The sequence below is a fragment of the Mesoplodon densirostris genome, chromosome 5, assembly GCF_025265405.1.
Source record: "Mesoplodon densirostris isolate mMesDen1 chromosome 5, mMesDen1 primary haplotype, whole genome shotgun sequence".
NCBI lineage: Eukaryota > Metazoa > Chordata > Mammalia > Artiodactyla > Ziphiidae > Mesoplodon > Mesoplodon densirostris.
The window spans coordinates 56,027,797-56,052,149 of NC_082665.1; the positions used below are offsets into that span (position 1 = coordinate 56,027,797).

Genomic DNA, 24,353 nt, shown 5'->3' on the forward strand with positions numbered 1-24,353 from the left:
GCTGCATAGCACAGGGAGATAAACTCAGTGCTTTGTGACCACCTAGAAGGGTGGGATAGAGAGGGTGTGAGGTAGGTGCAAGAGGGAGGGGATATGGAGATATATGTATACATATAGCTGATTCACTTTGTTATACAGCAGAAACTAACACAACATTGTAAAGAAATTATACTCCAATAAAGCTGCAAAAAAAAAAAAAAAAAAAAAGAAACCCAACCATTTATGGAGCACCTACTGCTTGCAGGGCACTGTGCTAGATGTTGAGGTATTAAGATAAATTAGACACAGTCCATGGCCTCAAGGAACTCTGATTACCACAGAGGACAAAAATGTAAGCAAATTATCCCATAGAATTGGTATTATGGTAGAGGAAGAATTATTGATTTATAGAGTAAGCTGAACTAGGAAATTGATTTTGATTAGTTGTTGAACTGTTTTAAATAACATAGTCACACCAGATGCCTTAATAAACCAAAAGAAAGAGAGTTTATTGTAGTCAAAATAACTGTCTTCTATCACAAATTTGCACATTTGTCTATCTCATTTTCAAATTTAAGATGTATACAGAGTAAGGCAGTCTAAGCGTCACCTGAAAACTAGCTGTGTGTCCTTTGGAATGTTATTTATGTTCCCTAAGCCTTGGTTTCCTCAACTGGAAAAAAACATAAGTTAAGTAACCCTGCTGTGCTTAACTCTGAGTATTGTAGGAATGGAAGGAGATAATATGAATGCTTTATACATATTGTATGTGATCAAACCACTTCTTCTTTCCAGAAAGACTACATTTCTCAGCCCCTCTGTAGCTAAGAAGAGAATTTGACTAATTCTTACCAATAGAATATTAGTAAAGGTGATATCACTTCTAGCCCCAAGCATTTAAAGTGGGTGTATTTTCTTTACAAATCATCTTTCACCCTGTGCAGCAACATGGGAGGCCTTTCATTCCAGATGGCCTAAGTACAAAATTGAAGAAGGTGGTCCAATCTGTATTGGAGTTGGTATGAGTAAGAAATAAATGCCTACTTTATTGTCACTGAGATTTTACTGTGTGTGTATTACTGCAGCATGGCCTACCTCATACTGACTAACACATAACAGATGTAAATTATTATTTTGAAATGCACTAGCATACTTAGATGTTCTCATTACCTGGCAGCTCTGGGACTCTTTATTGCAAAGCCTCAGGATCAGCAGTCCTCAGAGCACTTGTTATTCTATAGTTAAAACATTCTCCTGAATACTGAATAAAACCTATATGACCTTCCATCTCTCACTTCTATTCTCATTCTTCCCCTCTCTTCAAATGCTAACTTCAGCATATGTTCTGAAACTCTTAATGAATGTGTCTGATTGCCTAAAAAGTCAATATTCCAAATAGGTGATAGATGTCAATTTGCCAATTTTATTCATGTCAGAAACCAATAGCTTTAAAAACTTCTTAGCTGGACAACAAAGATGTTGACCACAACAAGTAAAGGACTTGCCTGCATCTGCAAAGAGACTTATTACCTAAGGGAAAACTGTCAAAATGGCATATTTCAGACTAGAAAGACTCAACACAAGAGCATTTACTGTGGTGTGCATCACAGATGAAAACATTTGGAAAACTTATCAAAGTCACTTTTTTATAGAAGTTCTTGTTGCAGACATCATCAGAAGTTGAAATATACACAAATACGACATGTGTACAATTACTACAAGATCATAGAATCGTAATGCTCTGGAAATACCTTACCTGTTCTAAATTTGGCCTCTAGTAACATATTCATTACCAACTTTGACTCTAGGATGGATCAAGCCCTTCACCAGCTCAGAGGAGTTAACGCCCATGAGGAAAGTAGCTTTGTCAGCATCTGGTCAGAAGAAAGGAAGGAAAAGAAGGGAAGGAGGGAGGGAGAGAGAAAAAGAGAAGGAGGAAAGTGGGGAGGGGGAGAGAGGCAGGAAAACACTATTAAAATTCATTCCACTATAGCCCAATAGACTACCCAGAAGATGGAAGGATGGTTTGTTTAGAATGATATAGCAAAGTAGATTGTAGTTTTGAAATAAAGGCATGAATCCTAAATGTTTAAAAGTCTCTATTTCTTGGAAATGTAAATCAAAACCACAATGAACTGCCACTTCACACCCACCAGAATAGCTATAATCAAAAAGACAGACAATAATGAGTTTTGGTGAAGAGTGGAGAAACTGGAAACTTCATACGCTACTAGAATATAAAATGGTACAGCTGCTATAGAAAACCATTTGGCAGATACTCAAAAGTTAAACATAGTTACTATAGGACCCAGAAATTCCACTCTTAGATATACACCCAAGAGAAATAAAAAGTATGTTCACACAAAATAGTTGTACACAAATGTTCCCAGTAGCATTATTCATTATGGCCAAAACATGAAAAAAACACAAATGTCCATCAGCTGATGACTGGATAAACAAAATGTGGTATATTCATACAATGGAACTTTTTTAGTCGTAAAATGGAATGAAGTATTGATGCATGTTACAACATGGATGAGGCTTGAAAACTTTATAGTAAGGGAAAGAAGCCTGACACAAAGGCCATATATTGTATGATTTTATTTATATGAACTGTCCAGAATAGGCAAGTCCATAGAGACAGAAGGTAGATTTGTAGTTGCCAGGGGCTAGGAGAGAAATGAATGGGGAGTAGCTACTTTAGGGTACAGGATTTCTTTTTGGAGTAATGAAACGTTCTGGAATTAAATAGGCGTGATGGTCACACAACATTGTGAATATGCTTAAACTCACTAAACTGTGCATTTTAAAATGATAAATTTTATAATATGGGAATTATAACTCAATTTTTAAAAAGAATCTTTTTCTTGTTACTGGCCCTCTTCTGAAAAGAACTATTTATCTGAAGGACATGAAAAATCTCATTTTCATTATTTGCCTATTTTCCCCTCCTACATATACATTTGTAGATCCTTTCCATGAAACCGGAACTTGGACCATGTAATTGGGTAATTCAAGACAGCTGCCAATCAACAGAAGCCAGAACACTTGCCCAGTATCTTTTAGAAACCTTTCCTTTTCCTGTGAAATCTCTGCCCCATAGTGCCCTCTGCTGCCTAACAAGAATACTTATAACCCATACAATTGTACTTTTATAAAACAGCACTTCTATCTTCTAAGGAAAGAAGTGAAGAAGAATAAGTGTTATCAGAAGGAAAAGTAAATAGACATGTATCACACCAGGTGTTAAAAAATGGCAATAACACAAAAGAATGCCACAGGCAAAAAGTTATAAACACATTTCAAATTGCAGATTTTTTCAGTTATCAGACAAAAGGAATATTTTACTCAATTGAACCTCTCTGCTGTCTTCCATTTTAAATGAATCCTGAGATATGCTAGTATATCTGATGTAGTAACTCCATAAAATTAATGTCTTAATATAGAAGAAAATGTAGTCTTTCCTTACTTCACTAAGAAGTACAAAATTTCTTGAGCAGTAACCACAAATAGAGAATAAAGTAAAAACAAAACACATTTAGAGAGCTGTATGTCATTTGTACTAACAATATCCATTTCCTTTCCATCAGCCTTTAAAATTTTCACAAAGGCTTGAAAAGCTTGAAATGTTTGATTTACTTGTTAAATAAAATCAATGTATACTATACATACATTCTAGAAGCTCTACACCTACTCCATATCAATGATAATGGTCTAGGTACTCAGTTGCTATGAAACCTTTCAAAATGCAAAGCCCTTTTGGGAAAATAAATGGAAAAATCAAAAGTAAAGCAGACATGCTCATCTTATGCTGAGTTATTCCTGCTAGGAGTGCCATGTTTGGAGACAAAAGCCTGATTATTTCAAGTTGAGAAGCCAGTGGGTCAGAATCATAGACTTTTTGAACCAGAAGAGACTTTAAAGAGCATCTAACCCAAAATGAAAATATTTCAAAGGAAGGGAGAAATGCAGCGTACCTGATGAATCTGAGCAGAGATGAATAGTAACCAACAATGTGAAAAACGAACAATTCCACAATATCTGTCCAGAAAAAAAAGACAGGAGTTCGATTTTCTATACATTGGAAGCATTCAGATGGACAATATAGGTAACAATAGTCTTAATTTCATACAACCTTTTTCCCAGTGTTAATGACAGTCCTTTGAGTCTATTTTTATCCATGAACAAAGGAAACCAAAATTCTCTGTACAGTATCCCACCTTAAGCTCTAACAGAAATAGCCTTCAACATTACAGAATTATTTCTCACCTACTCCAGAGACACTCAAGGATATGCAGACAGAGGAGTAATGGATTTATCCCACAAGTGTACATTAGACATCTCATGTTCTCCTTTTTTTTTTTTTACAGAAAATAATAGTTGTCATCATATTCCCAAAAAAAAGTTCATTTTCATTAAAAGTTAAATCTATGAATAAATGTCCTTCTGACATTTAGGAGATGCCATCATGAAGACAGCATCATCTGTAAACATATTTTCAACATGTAACCTGATGTGTTCCCCAAAGAGGCTTTATGAAATTCCCATCAATAAACATCATTTTCTACGACCTTGTAAATAAAACCATGAATTTTAACTTAGGTTTTATGATATTACCTGGGAGAGGTTTAGCTAGAGGGGGTTCTCAAATGGTGGTGTGGATTAGAATAGCCTGGAGAGCTCATAAAGGAACTCACTCAAGAAGGTTAGGGTCTGGGCCCATTTTTTAGCATGTTTGCCGGGTGATTCTGATACACATGAGGGTCTGAGAACAGTCCTTCTCAGAGGGTCCTCAACCTTGTCTGTACATTGGGGTCACCTGGCAAGTTATAAAAACAAATCCTTATGCTTGCATCCTCCCTCAGAGATTGGTTTCCTTTGGTCTGGGTGAGGCCTGAGCTTCAGGAATTAAAAAGCTCCCCAGGTGCTTTCTGATGTACAACCAAGTTTGAGAACTACTCTCTAGAGAAGGGTAGACAGGTTTGGTAAGTACATTTAGAAGATGGAGAGAACAAAGTCTGACTGCAACTGAAAACAGGTAAGGAGGTAGAGAAAAACAAGAGGCAATCCTTTCCAGTGTGACAGTTCTATCCCAGTTCTATCTGATCTGTAAATAACCAGATATAAAGAAACAAAATCCAGTTTTGTCAAACCACAATCTGGCTAATGTGAAAAAGGGTTTTGAAAATGATCTTCAATTAGTCTTTTATATAGGGTTATAATACGGTTTCTGAGCTGTTCAAACTTCCTTAATTTATTGAACTGAGTTTCTGAGCACTTGCTATGTTCAAGGCCTGCTGCTAGATGCTATAGTAAGAAGATAGATAAACAAGACAAAACTCCTTGCTGTCAAGGAGTTTATAATCCATGAGAGTAAATAAAACGCAGGCAAAAATAGCAAGTCAATAAAACAACTGCCTATAAGAGACAAATCATGAGTATCATGAAAGTTTGAAAGAAAAAGAGATCCCTTCTGGACTGCATGACCAGGGAAGACTTCAAGAAAGAAACAGCATTTCATCTGAGCCTTGAAGGATGAGAAGGGTTTTGATGGGCAAGTATGGGAGAACAAGCATTCCTGAGACAGGGAACAGCATGACTTAAAGGCCCAGAGGCAGGCAGTGCAGCGATGGTCAAAGACGGTGAATAGTACCAACAAGTTAGGAAGTAAGATAAACAGAAATGTGGGTGATTTGTGGTCTCAGGATCTGATGCCACTGTAAGGTATTAATTAAATAATGGGGATATGTTAAAGGGCTGTTAGCAGAGAAATGGCATAATAAGAGTTAGGCTTCAGAACGATTAATGTTGTGGAAGCATGCAAAATAGACGAGAGTGAGGAGATTACAGAGAAAGCGAACCCACTGTGGGACACTGGAGTGCAAAAGTGCTGAAAGTCTGAACTAGGAATGGGAAAGGGGAAAAGAGAGACTGAGAAACATGACCAAGAGGTTTCTAACCTGAGAAGCAGAGAGAAGAGCAGTACTGTGAATATGAATAGAAAAGTCAACAGGAAGATATTACTTGGGGGACACAATGACACACTGAGTTTTAGCCATGCAGGGTTTAGGGCAGCAGTAGAATATGCAGTAGAAAGTTAGAAATATGAGGTTGGGACTCAAGAAGGAGGTAAAGGCAAGGACGTCCCCTTAGGTTTGGGTCCCTTTCCCCTTTCCATCCTCTTCTCCATCTGTCCAGCTCCTTCAATACCTTCTTAAATGACTGGGAGGAAAATTACCAGTGCTTAATATATCAATATTAAGAGCCCTTAGAAATCAATAAGAAAAATCCCGTACCTCAATTTTAAAAATGGGCTAACAATGGAGATAAAAATTCAAAAAAGAAACAATACAAATAGGTAATAACCTACAAAAATGTTAACTTTATTAATACTTAAATGTAAAATAAAATCTGGCTAACTGGCAGGAGGAAAATTGTAACTGCTAATATTGGTGAGCATAGCGAGAAAGTCATTCAACTAGAAAAAGACAAAGATATGTCCTATGTCCCTGAGTGGGTAGGATTCATTTAACAAATAATTATTTACTACTATAGTAAGGGCTACTATGATACAGTGCCAGGCACTGTATTAAAACCTAGAAATACAGCAGTGCATAACAAATTAGGCCCCTGCTCCTATGAAGCTTACATCTGATGGAGACTGGGGAGTAGGACATCCAATAAAAAACAGCTGTATGAATGACACAAACAAAAATATTCAGGGTAAGGAGATAGAAAATGATGAGAAGGAGGTGGGGGCAGTCATGGAAGGGTTTTCTGATAACATAACATACAAGAAGGCACCTTGACAAAGTGAGGGAGTCAGCCATGAAGCTACCTAGGAAGAGTTCCAGATAGAAGGAGGAGTTAGTGAAAATGTCCTGCAACAGGAGAGCTTGAATGATCCCAAAAGAGCCAAGAGACCCGTGGGCTGAGTGAGGGGAGTGAATGGGGAAAGGGTAGGTAGGTTGGGGTTCTGCACCTGATTCCACTGAGGTGTGTGGGTCCAGGCTAGGCAGTTCTGTGGCACCAGCTGGATGTCTCAGTTCTTACACCAACTACCTGGAGACAGCATCAGATTCCACAGGTTAAGAGTTCAGTCCTACAAGACTGCTTCCCCCAATTCAGATGCCAACTGTGAGTCCAGGTTGTCACTTAGGCTACTGACAGACCAGCTACAGATTGGAGGTTCCAACAACACCCTCCTTGGGTTCAATTAATTTGCTAGAGGCTCACAGAACTCAGAAAGACACTTTACTTATTAGATCAATGATTTATTGTAAAAGAATATAATTCGGGAACAGCCAAATGGGAAAGATGCATAGGGCAAGGTATGAGTAAAGGGTACAGAGCTTCCATGCCTTCTCCAAGGATGCCAGTTTCCCCAAATCTCCACGTGCTCAGCAACCAAGAAGATATCTGAACACTGTCCTTTTAAAATTTTATTTTTTAGGCTTCATTACATAGGCATGGTCGATTGAATTATTTGGCCACTGGTGATTGAACTCAATCTCTAACCCTGCTCCTCTGCCCTGACAGGGGTGGGATTGAAAGTTCCAACTCTCTAATCACAGGGTTAGTTCTTGTGGTGACAAGACCCTATCCATAGGTACAGTCTAAAAGTCACCTTGTTAACATAAAAGACACCTTTATGGCTCTCATCACTCAAGAAATTCCAAATTAAGAGCTCTGTGCCAGATATTGGGACAAAGACCAAATATAAATTTCATATTATCAAGTATAATATGGAGATGAGATTAGAGAGAGATTTAGAGAGGTAACAGAAGGAGGCTATGATGAGGATTGAGGGTTTATTTTGAGTAAGATGGAAGCCATGCATGAACCTAGCGCCGAGGAGGGAACATGGGCTAGTTTACACTATGAAAGGATCACTGCTGGCTGCAATATGTAGAACTAGAGTGATGGGATGAGGGTGGAGACAGGGAGATCAGTAAGGAGGTTATCACAACAGTCTGGTGAGAAATGGTGGCTCAGGCTAAGCGGTGTCAGTGAACATGGTGATTGTGGGTAGTTGTGAGTTTTACATATACTTAAAGGTAGAGACAACAAGAAAGAGAGAAGTTCAGGATGACTCTAAGATTTGAGTCAGGAGAATCCAGTTGACATTTATTAAGAAGACTGAGAAATGAAGGGGCAGGAAGAGATGAAGAGTTCAGTTCTATACATGTTGAGTTTGAGATGATCAGCTAAGAAATGAGCAGAGAAAAGTTTCAAGAGTTGAGCTCAGCAGCCTTATAGCAGTTAGAAGTAAGGAAGATGAGGACGCTCCAGTAAAGAATCTGAGAAGGAACCACCATGGAGATTGTATGAGATACTCTGCTTCATTTGTTTATCTGTATTTTATTTATTTTATTTATTTATTTTTTTTGCGGTACGCGGGCCTCTCACTGTTGTGGCCTCTCCCGTTGTGGAGCACAGGCTCCGGACGTGCAGGCTCAGTGGCCATGGCTCACGGGCCCAGCCGCTCTGCGGCATGTGGGATCTTCCCAGACTGGGGCACGAACCCGTGTCCCCTGCATTGGCAGGTGGACTCTCATCCACTGCGCCACCAGGGAAGCCCTTATCTGTATTTTATAACTAATAACTATGCCTTGTTTTTGTAATAAAAATAATTTTTAAAACTTTGTTTCAAAGCGTTGGAAAAGCAAAAAAAAAAAAGAACAAGGACAAAAACAGCAAAATAAGGCAGCAAGATGCCATGAAAGCATATATTAATATATTAATATAGAACATGTTTACACAATATTCAGGGCACATTTCCTTACTGTATTTTCCTCTGAGCTCAAGTGTCCTCTTCTCTGAGGGGACTTTCTGACCACCCTATCAACGATAACTCCTTAACTCCTATTATTTTTTATTCTTTTACTCTGCTTTATTTTTTTCATTCTGACTTCATGCATATTTGTCCATTTATGTATATATTGTCTATCTCCCACACTAGACAATCAAGACAGGGATTATATCTTGTTCATAGGTATATCTCTAGCACTAGGAATAGTCCCCCACACAGACTGCCCCCAAAAATTATTTGTTAAACAAGAAAAAAACAAACAATGCAACCAAAAAATGGGCAAGGGAATTGAATAGATATTTCTGCGAAGAAGATATACAAATGTCCAATAAATACATGAAGATACTCAACATCACTAATCATCAAGGAAATGCAATTCAAAACCACAATGAGCATGTCTCTCCACAAGTAGAGCACCTTCTGGCTGCTGGTGGGGGACCCTGATGCCCAAGGAGACGGGAGGAACCCCCAAGTGAACTGGTAGGATGTGGGGGTACTGAGGGGGGAGAGGAAGTGGAGGTCAGACAGGATCAGTGACCCTGAGGCTGGGGAGATCAGGAGAGGCAGGTGGGAGAGGCCCTCCAGGAGGAGCAGGAGAGGAGGAAATTGCCCCAGCCACTCAGGCCTGGGGAGCCTGCTGGGCTCCCAAGCTGGTCCCCTGCCCTCCAGGGTGCACCCCCTCCCCCTGGCTGCATTGGTCCTGGGGACATAGGAGGGAGGTCAGGAAATCAGAAGAGGAAGGCAGGAGGGGCCCTCCGGGAGGAGGAGCGGGAGAGGAGCAGAGGGCATTTGTCTCACCCACTTGAAACCAGGAAGCCTGCTGGGCTCCCAGGTGAGGTCCCAGCCCTCTGACACGGGGGCGGGAGGCACACCTTGGCCCCTTCTGTTCTGTTGAGCCTAAGCCCCAACCCCCCCACAGCCCCCAGGGCATTTTCCAGCCCTGTGGATCCTAAGCATACACCCCATCCGCCGCCCAAACCTCACCCTTGCTTAGGCCCCACCTTCTACAGCTAAGGCCTTCACCCCCCCTTTTTTTTTCTTTTCTCTCCTCCTCTTTTTTTACTATTGTGGTACGTTGTACCTTCCAGTTGTTGATTCATCTAAATTTTAATTTTTATATTCTTTCTAATGTATCTGTTAGTTTTCTAGTCTAATTTTGTTTTTTACTTTGTTATTGTACACTCTCTTTTTTTTTTTTTTTTTTGGCCACCCCATGTGGCTTGCGAGCTCTTGGTTTGTGAGCAGGGGTTTGGGCTGAAGCTCCTACAGTGGGAGCTCGGAGTCTGAACCACTGAACTAACAGAGAACCTGAGACCCCAGGGAATATTCATCAGAATGAGGTCTCACAGAGGTCCTCATTTCAGCACCAGGACCCAGCTCTACCCAACACCCTACAAACTCCAGCGTTGGAAGCCTAAGGCCAAACAACAAGTAAGACAGGAACACAATCCCACTCATAAAAAAAAAAATGAGATGGCAAAAAAATATGTCACAGATGAAGGAGCAAGGTAAAAACCTACAAGACCAAATAAATGAACAGGAAATAGACTATCTACCTGAAAAAGAATTCAGAATAATGATAATAAAGATGATCCAGAATCTCAGAAATAGAATGGAGGCACAGAATGAGAAAATACAAGAAATCCTTAACAAAGATCTAGAAGAACCAAAGAACAAACAAACAGAGATGAACAACACAATAACTGAAATGAAAAATACATTAGAAGGAATCAATAACAGAATAACGGAGGCAGAAGAAAGAATAAGTGAGCTGGAGACAAAATGCTGGAAATAACTGCCAAGGAGCAAAATAAAGAAAAAAGAATGAAAAGAATTGAAGACAATCTCAGAGACCTCTGGGACAACACTAAATGTACCAACATTCGAATTATAGGGGTCCCAGAAGAAGAAAAGAAAAAGAAAGGGTCTGAGAAAATATTTGAAGAGATTACAGTCCAAAACTGCCCTAACATGGGAACGGAAAGAGTCACCTAAGTCCAGGAAGCACAGAGAGTCCCATACAGGATAAACCTTAGGAGAAGCACACCAAGACACATATTAATCAAACTAACAAAAATTAAATTCAAAGAAAAATTATTAAAAGCAGCAAGGGAAAAACAAAAAATAACATACAAAGGAATCCCCATAAGGTTATCAGCTGTTTTTTCAGCAGAAACTGTGCAGGCCAGAAGGGAGTAGCAGGATATACTTAAAGTGTTAAAGAGAAAAACCTACAAACAAGATTATTCTACCCAGCAAGGATCTCATTCAGATTTGATGGAGAAATCAAAAGCTTTTCAAACAAGAAAAAGCTAAGAGAATTCAGCACCATCAAACCAGCTTTACAACAAATGCTAAAGAAACTTCTCTAGGCAGGAAACACAAGAGAAGAAAAAGACTCACAAAAACAAGCCCAAAACAATTAAGAAAATGGTAATAAGAACATAGATATCAATAATAACCTTGAATGTAAATGGATTAAGTGCACCAACCAAAAGACACAGACTGGCTGAATGGATAGAAAAATAAGACCCATATATATGCTGTCTACAAGAGACCCACTTCAGATGGAGGGACACATACAGACTCAAAGTGAAGGGATGGAAAAAGATATTCCATGCAAATGGAAATCAAAAGAAAGCTGGAGTAGCAATACTCATATCACATAAAACAGACTTTAAAATAAAGAATATTACAAGAGACAAGGAAGGACACTACATAATGATCAAGGGATCAATCCAAGAAGAAGATTAACAATTATAAATGTTTATGCCCCCAACATAGGAACACCTCAATACATAAGGCAAATGCTAACAACCATGAAAGGCGAAATCGACAGTAACACAATAATAATAGGAGACTTTAACACCCCACTTTCACCAATGGACAGATCATCCAAAATGAAAATAAATAAGGAAACACAAGCTTTAAATGACACAACAGACCAGATAGATTTAACTGGTATTTATAGAACATTCCACCCAAAAGTGGCAGGATACACTTTCTTCTCAAGTGCACACAGAACATTCTCCAGGATAGATCACATCATGGGTCACAAATCAAGCTTCAGAAAATTTAATAAAATTGAAGTTGTATGAAGCATCTTTTCTGACAACAATGCTATGAGACTGGAAATCAATTACAGGAAAAACACTGTAAAAAACACAAATACATGGAGGCTAAACAGTACGCTACTAAATAACCAAGAGATCACTGAAGAAATCAAAGAAGAAATAAAAAAAATACAAAGGAACAAATGACAGTGAAAAGATGATCCAAAACCTATGGGATGCAGCAAAAGCAGTTCTAAGAGGGAAGTTTATAGCAATTCAATCTCACCTCAAGAAACAAGAAAAATCTCAAATAAACAATCTAACCCTACACTTAAAACAACTAGAGAAAGAAGAACAAAGAAAACCCAAAGTCAGTAGAAGAAAAGAAATCATAAAGTTCAGAGCAGAAATAAATGAAATAGAAATGAAGAAAACAACAGCAAAGATCAATAAAACTAAAATCTGCTTCTTTGAGAAGACAAACAAAATTGATAAACCCTTAGCCAGACTCATCAATAAAAAAAGGGAGAGGATGAAAATCAATAAAATTAGAAATGAAAAAGGAGAAATCACAACTGACAATGCAGAAATACAAAGGATCATGAGAGATTACTACAAGCAACTCTATGCCAATAAAATGGACAACCTGGAAGAAATGGACAAATTCTTCAAAAGGTACAATTTTCCAAGACTGAACCAGGAAGAATTAGAAAATATAAACAGACATATCACAAGTAATGAAATTGAAACCATAATTAAAACTCTTTCAACAAACAAAAGTCCAGGACCAGATAGATAGAATTCACTTCACAGGCGAATTCTATCAAACATTTAGCGAAGAGCTAACACCCATCCTTCTCAAACTCTTCCAAAAAATTGCAGAGGAAGGAACATTCCCAAACTCATTCTACAAGGCCACCATCACCCTGATACCAAAACCAGAAAAAGATATCACAAAATAAGAAAATTATAGACCAATATCACTGATGAACATAGATGCCAAAATCCTGAACAGAGTACTAGCAAACAGAATCCAACAACACATTAAAAGGATCATACACCATGATCAAGTGGGATTTATCCCAGGGATACAAGGATTCTTCAATATACGCAAATCGATCAATGTGATACACCACATTAACAAATTAAGGAATAAAAACCATATGATCATCTCAAAAGATGGAGAAAAAGCTTTTGACAAAATTCAACACTTATTTATGATAAAAACTCTCCAGAAAGTGGGCATAGCGGGAACCTACCTCAACATAATAAAGGCCATATACATCAAACCCACAGCAAGCATCATACTCAATGGTGAAAAACTGAAAGCATTTCCACTAAGATCAGGAACAAGAAAAGGATGTCTACTCTCGCCACTCTTATTCAACATAGTTTTAGAAGTCCTAGACACAGCAATCAGAAAAGAAAAAGAAATAAAAAGAATACATATTGGAAAAGAAGTAAAACTGTCACTGTTTGAAGATGACATAATACTATACATAGAAAATCCTAAAGATGCCACCAGAAAACTACTAGAACTAATCAGTGAATTTGGTAATGTTGCAGGATACAAATAAATGCACAGAAATCTCTCGCATATCTATACACCAACAATGAAAAATCAGGAAGAGAAATTAAGGAAATAATCCCATTTACCATCTCAGTAAAAAGAATAAAATACCTAGGAATAAACCTGCCTAAGGAAAAAAAAGACATGTACTCAGAAAACTATAAAACACTGATAAAAGAAATCAAAGATGACATAAACAGATGGAGAAATATGCCATGTTCTTGGATTGGAAGAATCAACATTGTGAAAATGACTATACTACCCAAAGCAATCTACAGATTCAATGCAATCCCTATCAAACTACCAATGGCAGTCTTCACAGAATTAGAACAAAAAATTTTACAATTTGTATGGAAACACAAAAGATGCCAAATAGCCAAAGCAATCTTGAGAAAGAAAAATGGAGTTGGAGGAATCAGGCTCCCTGACTTCAAACTATACCACAAAGCTACAGTAATCAAGACAGTATGGCACTGGCACAAAAACAGAAATATAGATCAATGGTACAGGATAGAATGCCCAGAGATAAACACACACACACACACGTGATCACCTAATTTACGACAAAGGAGCTAAGAACATACAATGTAGAAAAGACAGCCTCTTCAATAAGTGGTGCTGGGAAAACTGGACAGCTACATGTAAAAGAATGAAATTAGAACACTGCATAAGACCATACACAAAAATAAACTCCAAATGAATTAAAGACCTAGATGTAAGACCAGACACTATAAAACTCTTAGAGGAAAATATAGGGAAAACACTCTTTGACATAAACTACAACAAGATCATTTTTGACCCACCTCCTAGAGTAACGGAAATAAAAGCAAAAATAAGCAAATGGGAGTTAATTAAACTTAAAAGCTTTTGCACAGTAAAGGAAACCATAAACAAGACAAAAAGACAACCCTCAGAATGGGAGAAAATATTTGCAAATGAAGCAACAGAAAAAGGATTAAGCTCAAAAATATAGAAACAGCTCATGGAGCTCAATATCAAAAAAAAAATAAACAATCCAATTAAAAAATGGGTAGAAGACCTAAATAGACATTTCACTAAGGAAGACATACAGATAGCCAAGAGGCACATGAAAAGATGCTCAACATCACTAATTATTAGAGAAATGCAAATCAAAACTACAATGAGATATCACCTCATACCGGTCAGAATGGCCATTATCAAAAAATCTAGAAACAATAAATGCTGGAAAGGGTATGATGAAAAGGGAACCCTCCTGCACTGTTGGTGGGAATGTAAATTGATACAGCCACTATGGAGAACAGTATGGAGGTTCCTTAAAAAACTAAAAATAACTACCATATGACCCAGCAATACCACTACTGGACATATACCTGAGAAAACCATAATTCAAAAAGAGACATATACCACAATGTTCATTGCAGCACTATTTACAATAACCAGGACATGGAAGTAACATAAATGTCCATCAACAGATGAATGGCTAAAGAAGATGTGGCACATATATACAATGGAATATTACTCAGCCATAAAAAGAAATGAAATTGAGTTATTTGTAGTGAGGTGGATGGACCTAGAGTCTGTCACACAGAGTGAAGTAAGTCAGTAAGAGAAAAACAAATACTGTATGCTAACACATATATATGGAATCTTAAAAAATAAAAGTACTGATGAACCTAGTTGCAGGGCAGGAATAAAGATGTAGACATAGAGAATGGACTTGAGGACACAGGTAGGAGGGGGAATCTGGGGTGAAGTGAGAGTAGCATTGACATATATACACTACTGAATGTAAAATAGTCAGTTAGTGGGAAGCAGCAGCATAGCACAGGGAGATCAGCTTCGTGCTTTGCGATGACCTAAAGGGGTGGGATAGGGATGATGGGAGGGAGGCTCAAGAGGGAGGGGTTATGGGGACATATGTCTGATTCACCTTGGTGTACAACAGAAACTAACACAGTATTGTGAAGCAATTATACTCCTATAAAAATCTATTTAAAAAAAAAAAACACAATGAGACACCACCACCTTATACCCATTAAGATGGCTCTTAAAAAAAAATAAAAAACCACAGAAAACAATAAGTGTTGGTGAGGATGTAGAAAAATTTGAACCCCTGTGCATTGCTGGTGAGAATGGAAAATGGTGTAGCCACCATGGAAAACAATATGGTGGTTCCTTAAAAAATTAAATATAGAATTTCCATTTAATCCAGCAATTCCACTTCTAGGTATGTACACAAAAGAAGTGAAAGCACAGACTCAAACAGATATTTGAACACTAATGTTCACAGCAGCATTATTCACACTAGTGAAAAGTGGAAGTAACTCAAGTGTTTATAAAGAGATGAATGGATAAACAAAAAGTAGAATATACATACAATGGAATGTTATGCAGCCTTAGAAAGGAATGAAATTCTGACACTTACTACAACATGTCTTGAAGACATCATGCTAAGTGAAATAGACCAGACACAAAAGGACAATATATATTGTATGAATGCACTTATATGAGGTACCCAGAGTAGTCAAATTCATAGAGACAGAAAGTAGACTAAAATTTTCCAGGGGTTAGGGGTAGGGGGTAATAGGAAATTATTGTTTTATGGGTATAAAGTTTCAGTTTGGGATAATGAGAAAGTTCTGGAGATGAATAGTGGTGATGATTGCACAACAATGTGAAAGTACTTAATGCCACTAATATGTACAGTTAAAATGGGTAAAATTTTATGTTGTGTATATTTCACCACAATTAAAAATATAAAATTTTAAAAATTATTTGTTGAAAGATTTGAATGAATGTTTTTTCCTTTTTGTTGCAATTGCCAGGAATTTTAATATTAAATGAAATAATTATGACTATGACTCCTTCTTTTCATAATTGTGATTTTCTATTTTGATGATCATTCTAGACAGATAACTCATTATAGATCTTTTTGGTAAGCAGGCATGACTATAGATTTTTAGAATATGAATAAAAAACAAAGGGAAAAGAAGCCATTTTTTTCTCAACCCAGTGGAAACTCCTGCTTTGGAATTTTACAGATCTTTGTTCATACCTTCATTATGCCACTTCATACATCTCATGGTAATTTGTTCCTTTTTCTGTTTTTCTCAATAGTCTATATGCTGAAGGCAGGCTACATCTTAGTCAATCCTATGTCACCCAAGTTTAGTAAATTTACTGGTATCATCAATAATTAATTAAGGAATGTGTCTTATTCTGAGATACAAGGATTCTAATTCAGAATGTTGGCTGAGAGAATAATTTGGGGGAACAGCAATTGAGGGAGATTGCTGATTAATTTCAACATTTTCCAAAAACTAAGAGGTGAGTTTAACTGCAAGGAAAAGGGGAGCAGGCCTGGGGTCAGGGATTTGAAGAGCATACATGCCATGCCTTTAAAGTAATCCTTACTTTCTGTGCCATCTGCTTCTACTTGCTCTTCTCTGGGCTTCTGTTTAAATTTCATGTTTCCGAAGTACAGGATGGCTCCAGTGAGCTTATAGGATCCGTACTTCTCATCAGGAAGAAAGCCCAAAATGTCCATGGCTTGCTGTAAAAAGAGAAGCAGATGGCCAAGTCTTCATTTGCCTAATGGCTGCAGTAAGCACCTCACCCCCGCTGTGTGTCACACCTCCCTCCACTCAGTGGGCTGTGGGCTGCCAGGAGACAGATCACCACAGCCCCTAAGTGAAGTGTGACAGCTCTGTTCAAAGCAATGCAAATTGGCCCTGTTGGTGCTTGGTCACCCACAGTCTGCTTATCCCTTTAAAAGAGAATTAGGAAGGCTTATGACTTGACTTGTTTAATTTCCAGTAGTTTTAGAACTTTCCTCGGCTGCCCTGCCCACCTCCTCTCCTTTCCAATAATCTATCATTAACTGGCTATATGAGCTAAATTATTTTGCCTTTCATGGTTATGGAAGAAAGTAGCACCATATCTGATAGGTTGCTTATTTCTGGGATCCCATATGTTCTCCCAGCTTTATTCCAGATACATTTTAAAGACTGGCAAAAGGAAGTATTTAAGAAAAGAAAAACCATGTCACCAAAGAACAGCATCCTAGGAAGCCACTGCACATGGTAAGAAGTGTGTTCTCACACACTCCAGGAGGATAGAAATCGGTACAATCTTTCTAGTGGTTAATTTAGAATATGTATCAAGAGACTATAAAAAATTCATAATCCTATCTAGTAATTTCACTTTTAGGAATCTAGCATAAGGTGACTCTGACATATAGAAAAAGCACTCCCCTACAAAGACATTCACCACAGTAGGAAAAAAAAAAAAAAAAAAACCCACAACCTTGAGTCTAACAGTAGGAGAATGATTAACTAAACTATAGAATTAATGTCTGATAAAATATTAAGTATCCATTTAAATGTTTATGAAGTTTGTAATAACACTAAAAATGCTTAAGAATAATGAAAAAAGCAAAGTATATAGCATATGCAGTATGATTATAATCTTTGATTTAAAAAAACCCCACCAAAACAACTATGTAACAACAATCCCAAATAGAAAAAAATAAAGACTAAAAACAGTGGTTGTCGCTGAGTTGAAGCATCTTCCTACTTTTCCATATGTACCGAAGTCACTATATTGACAAAATAAATAAGTATAAAACTTTGGACAGAAACCGTCCTGGAGGGGCTCCTTCCACTCTCTACCCCCAGGGGAAGGAAGGTCACTTCTCCAGGACCCTTTGGAAGAGAGGAGATCTAAGATGCTTTCTTTCATTTCTCATTATCATTACCAGACTTTGATAACTAACAAGCCTTGCATCTGTGGCCAGCAATTCTTCAGCATCATCCAAGCTCTCCAGAGCAACTGCTCCATGAGAGCAAAAGTGAAAGTCAGAGGGATTTTCAGACACAAGGAGCATATCTGCGGTGGGAAAACCATCAGTTAAACAGCTTAAAGAAATCCACAAGGCTTTAGAAAATAAGTGAGCAATATTCACAGTTTACTCTTACGGCTTACAGCATACTTGTAAACAAGCCAAAATAAAATCCATAGTCTACACCCAAACCTCTGCAATCAATTTCTGCCCTCTATTAACTTGTCAGTCATGTGTTAATGCCTCCCAAGAGAAGACTAGGCAGGCCAAATCTGAAAGCAGATTCAATTGCAGCAGCTTGAATTGGTGTGCAAAAAAAAAAACAGATAATGCATGTTGGCAAAACTTTGAAAAGAGGAATTTGGCCTAGATACATGGTTGAGGGCCAGAGGACAAAAAGTGGTTTGTAAATTATAACAGGCCTGAGCTTCAAAAGCTAGGAAGCAGGCCGACCCTGGGGTCAGCACCCAGGGAACATTAGCAGTGTAATCCTGTCACATCACGTCCTCCCTATTAGGAGGCTGAGTCTGTCTTTCAAGGGATCCGTAAATCAGCTACTATGTTCAGTGCTGCACCTCTGATACGTCTAAGACTCCTGACATGATTCACTTAGTCAGGAAGCATAATGCAAGCTGAAGCCAAGGCAAACTGTCAGCAGCACATCTGCAACCGACGTGGCCAAATCACATTAACCTCTTAAAGCCTGACACTTGCTCTCAGTGAAGTTTTTTGAGCCAATCTGAGTTTTGTTTAGCACTCAGTGAAGTGAGACTCTATTATCCTGAACCCCAAATCTCAGAAACAAAGAAATTGGGCTACGTGAATGTTCATAGAAGCTCTATTTGGAAACAACTCAGATGTCCATCAATAATTAACAAAACATTGTTTATCCACACAATGGATTATTATTACTTAGCAAACAAATGAATGAACTATGAATATGTGCTACAACATGGAAGGATCTCAAAATAATTATGCTGAGTGAAATAAGCCAGAAAAAGAAGAGTATATACTGCATGATTCCATCTTATAAAATTCTAGAAATGCAATTGAATCTATAGATTGCAGAAAGCATATTAGTGACAGAAAACATATTAGTGGTTGTCTAGAGACTGGGTTAGAAGAGGAGGGCTTGAGGGAGTGAGAATGGGCAGGAGGGAGGGATTACAAGAGATAACAAGAAAACTTTTGAATGGATACGTACATTATTTTGATTGTGGTGATGGTTTCACCTCATAGATACACATGTCAATACTTACACTTAGGTCAATAATACTTTGATAAAGCTATTTGATAAAAGTAATTGGGCTAGCCCAAAAGAAATCAGGCTGAATGCAAGTACAATATATAACTTAAATAGAAATAAAATTCATAATAATTTTTTAAAGTATTTACTTCAATGGTGATTCAAATGTCCCTGAAATGTTACTACTTCTCAGGAATCTCCTTATATTCTTCCTTATGCTTCACCTTATATCAACAAATATTTGTTTGAGATCCAATAATATGCCAGGCATTACTGTAAGTTTTAGGGATACATCAGTGAAAAAAGATCCCATTCCTGCCCTCATAAAGCTTATATTCCAACAGGAGGAGACAGAAGTAAAAAAAAAAATGAGTAAAATATATGACATGTAAGATAGTAATTGCTATGGAGATAAATAAAAGCAGGGAAAGGGAGTAAAATGTGTTGGAGATGCAGAGTTGCAGTTTTTAATAGGGTGATCAGGGAAGGCCTCCACAAGGTCAAGTTTGAGTTATGGGAGAGAATCATGGATAAGTAGGGAAAGAATGTTCCAGAAAGAAAAAAGCCAATGCAAAGGCCCTGGGGTGGAAGGTTGCCTGGGATTTTGAGTTGCTACAGTTGGTCAAAGAAGGGGTAGATCATGAGGTCAGAGAGGCATCAAGAGTGCCTCACAGGCTATGTTGAGGATTTGGGCATTTCTGCTCTATGTGAGATATGAAGCCATTACAGGTTTTTGAGCAGAGAAGTGACATGATCTGATTTTTTTTTTTAATTTACTATGGCTGCTGGTTAAAGACAGAGGGACAGGGTGGGAGCAGGGATACCAGGAAAGGGTTAATACAGGAGGGAGATGATGGTACTTGACTGGGAGAATAACAACAGACATCGAGAGAAGTAGTCAAAGCTTGGGTTTTGAAAGTAGAGTCAACAGGATTTGCTAATGGAACAAATGAGAATAATGTGGGAGAAAGGCTGATCAAGGGTAACTCCAAGGGTTTGTGCCCAGGCAGGTGGAAGGATGGAGATGCCTTCAGCCAACCTGGGAAACACTGTGGTAGGAGCAGGTCTCGTGGGGTGGAGTTCAGGAACTAGGCTGTAGGGGTATGACGTTTGAGATGCCTATTCAACATCCAAGTGGAGACATAAAAGAGTCAGTTAGCTATCAGTCTGAAATACTAAAGAAAAGTCTGGACTCATGATCCAACTTTGCAAGTCATCAGATAGAAATGATCTTTAAAGTGGTCAGTCTAGATGATCTATCACCACAAGATAGAGCCAAGGACTGAGCCCCAGGGCACTCTGAAGTCATGGACTGGATGAAAGAGAGAAGCCTGCAAAGCTATGCCCAGAGATTTAGGAGAGAAACAAGGGAGGGTGGTCTACTAGAAGCCAAGGTGGGGGGATTTTCAAGGAAGAGGGAGTCAGCAGGGGTATCAAATACTGTCCAGACTGTATACTGTCAATAATCTCTCTATATATTCTTTTGCAAGGTTCATTCATGATTTTACTGATGACTCTCAAATCTACATTTAGTTTCTGAGCTCCAGACCTAGTCTCCAACTTCCCATTGGACATTTCAATGTGGATGGCCATAGGTAGCTTAAACCCAACATTACCACAACCAGATGGATGATGTTTTCCTATCTTCCCAGAAGCTATTCCTCTTCTGTGGTTCCTTATCACACCCAGGCCAGACATCTGGGTGTGACAATGTCCTGTTCCTTCACCTCCTTCACAGCTCAGATACAGACATCATCTCCATTTCTTTCAAATCAAAGCATTTGTTTAATCTTTTTTCTCTACCATAGGTATATGCTATGGGAGGACGTAAGGATACAAAACTAAAATAGTCCTTTCCCTCGAGGAGGCTAGAGGAACCACACTCCTAAACAGTGAAGGAAACACTGCCGTGTGTCTTTAGGGGGTGGGGCATGTTTCAGTGGCTGACTCGTTAAAAAAAAAAAATCTACTTTCCAAGATTGCTTTGCCACGAATTACCTGTTAGATCATTCTAGATCAACCTTTCATAGAATTTTCATTTTACTCTCCCTCATGTTTATTATGTCATTTTTGATCATTTTCACCCTGGTCATGATGATCAAATGTGCTATATCTGACATTATTTTTTGCATGTTAAATATAGGAAAGTAGAAGGCTAGAAAGGCTCACTACTTGCCCAGGGTCAAATTAATGATAAAATGAATTTAAAACACAGTCTCTAGTGTTTCTGTTAGACTACGCCACCCACAACTGAAACCTGTATGAATAAACATGACGGGATTCCATTTCCTCCTTTGTCATAGACAGAAGGAGGGTCTTACTTCTGTGCAAGCTCAACATTGGACAAACACAGAGGGAGACAGAGCAGCGGGCAAGAACGCCACATGCCCAAGGACTAGAGGACCGGGTGGAGGAAAGAGCCAAGATTCAGGAGGGGGCTGCTAATAAGACAGAATGGTGAGCCCAAGTGCTATGTATGCATTGCTCCCTCAGCCCCTCCCCGCTTCCAGATGCATCATTTCAGGATGTCACTCAGCACACGCGATGGACTTTCCTTCCATCTCCTTACAACCAGAAACATGGCTGCCGCAATGGTAACCATTCACTGGAGCAACTGCCCTCAGCATGAAGTGGTGGCTCCAGAGAATGCCGAGGCCAGAGCACGAATGTCTGAGGAACTCTGAAAGGCCTTTAGATCAAACATCTCCCCCTCCCTGGGTCTTATCAAAACTTATTTTCAAGGAACAGTAAATTTTAATTGGTTTGAGGCTTGAGGTTATCTCAGAGGAGTATCATGTAAACGGGGCTTCCTTTATTTAATTAATTTCTTTCTACCACGGGAAATGGCCTTGAGAGAATGAGAAAAAAAAAAACTAAATGCATTTTTATGAGACACTATTAGAGTCAGAGAGAACTGTCTAGGCCAGTAAGGGCCCACACGGAAGATTGTTGACCAGGCTGGGGCACCTGGAGGATGGGAGGAGGCAGGCGGGGACAGGGAGTGTGTCAGGAAGGATGGGGGTAGGGCAGAAAGAAGGGATGAGGGGATGCTAAAGGTAAAAGTCAACTGCTTCACAATTCCAAAAAGTGCAGGTGTCAACCGTTATACAGGTTCATTTCTAGGGCTCACTCCCCAGTAGGAGATGCAGAGAACACATTAAGGGTGAGTGTTTTCTCATTCAAGGCTTTGTTTCATGTCATCCTGACATTAAATTTTACTTTCTGAATGGCTGAATGTTCTCCAAGACTGTGCTCACTATGAAAAGGAGTGAAGCTGACACTGAGCTAAAAATAAACAGTTGAGGGTCTCACAAATGAAGTTCTGTAGCTAGTGCCTCTATGCCACATTACCCGTCATTACCTGTTCCTCAGTGCTGGCATGTACAGCTGAAGAGGTTGTGCACTGCCCAGCTCCAGAGAGAACCATTCACATAGTCTATGGTTTGAATTGCATTCTCTGGAGTTGGGAAGCACACAATCTACACAACCATACACACATCTTATGCCCCCTAATAACGAGTGGGGAGAAAGTGAGTAAAGATATGAGACTAGTTCAAGAGAGACCTAATGGCTAAAGAGGGTAAACTGAATATGTTTCAGAATAGGAGGTCCAGACCCTGACCATTTCCTTCCCCAGAGGCATTCGGGGCACCAGTAGACATTCTCAGGTGCACCTCTTGGCAACCACCACTGTATATTACTGTCACTTTATGGAGTGAGTTCTCAGGGCATTAGGCAAAGTGTCAAGGAGTCTAAGAGTCAAAGACTTGTTTCCTGACCTCCCCTCCTGAAGTTTACACACCACTTGAATAGCAAGAGTGAGCACGATAAATAAATATAAAGAAAAAAATCAAATAAAAGAAGAGAAAAAGGATGATATATGCCAGACCAAGATATACAGATGATGTTGAGAACTAAAGGATTTCAAGGAGCCTTATCTGAAGGGACTGGGGAAGTGGGTTCTAGTTGTACCTGGAACAAGGATCAGCCTTAACTGAAAGGAAAGGGGAGGTGAGATCTTCCAGGTCAGGTAGAGGCTAAATGAGGACTGGCTCTGGGGTGACACATCACTCCATTTCCTTGGCTCCTTCAGTGGCTGGCCAGCCTCTGCTGTCATTTTTCACACCCGATTCGTTTGTCATACACAAATGCTCCTATTTTTGGAAATTTGGTCATAGTCCTCATACTGCTAAGCTCTGCCCTCTTGTGTCACTCCTCAGGACACTCTAAAGCTCTTCTTTGGCAGCCATGAATAGAAAGAGTTTAAAATTTTTAGATACCCCAAAGAATAACAATTGGTGTCATAAACAAATGAACTAACAATACCCAATTTGCACCACCAGATGTCAGCCTTTGTACACTAATCAATTTCAGCAGCCCACAGACTGAACAAAGTACATGAATTCATGATAAGCATGAATTTTCCATAGCAGCCCAGAGTCTTCAGATGGTTCTATTAGTAAACAGAGATGCTCCCAAAAATCTTGCAGTCACTGCTGGCACTCACATTGGACCCTATGTGTCAGGTACCCTGCACAGCATAGAAATGAGTGTCAAGAATGTTAGATTTGGCAGGGCTAGCCAAAGGAAGACCAAAACAAAAAACAAAACAAAACAAAAAAAAACAACCTGTTCCAGGGTTAGGTAGAGAGAAGGTGGGAAAGAGAGTAGATGCTGCTTTCTTATCACCACCTGCACCCATGGCAAAAATAACTGTCCAGTTTGTAGAGCTTTCTCTATTTGGTGAGAACAATTTGGAGTTGAAGACCATGTAGTCAAAACACTGTTGGATTTATACCATACTTCATCTAAGCATAATGGACTGGGGGAGATTCTTCCCCATCAATTTGCTCACCTGGATCTCCAATCTC

The 24,353-nt window shown here is 38.8% G+C and overlaps 1 protein-coding gene across 1 annotated transcript in view; it reads right to left on the reverse strand.

Moving 5' to 3' along the window:
* Positions 1-24,353, reverse strand: part of MYH15 (myosin heavy chain 15) — a 182,184-nt gene that overhangs the window by 138,447 nt on the left and 19,384 nt on the right. The window contains 3 exon segments of the mRNA XM_060098804.1: positions 1,752-1,853; positions 16,811-16,949; positions 18,180-18,283. Coding sequence (XP_059954787.1) covers positions 1,752-1,853; positions 16,811-16,949; positions 18,180-18,283 — 345 coding nt within the window.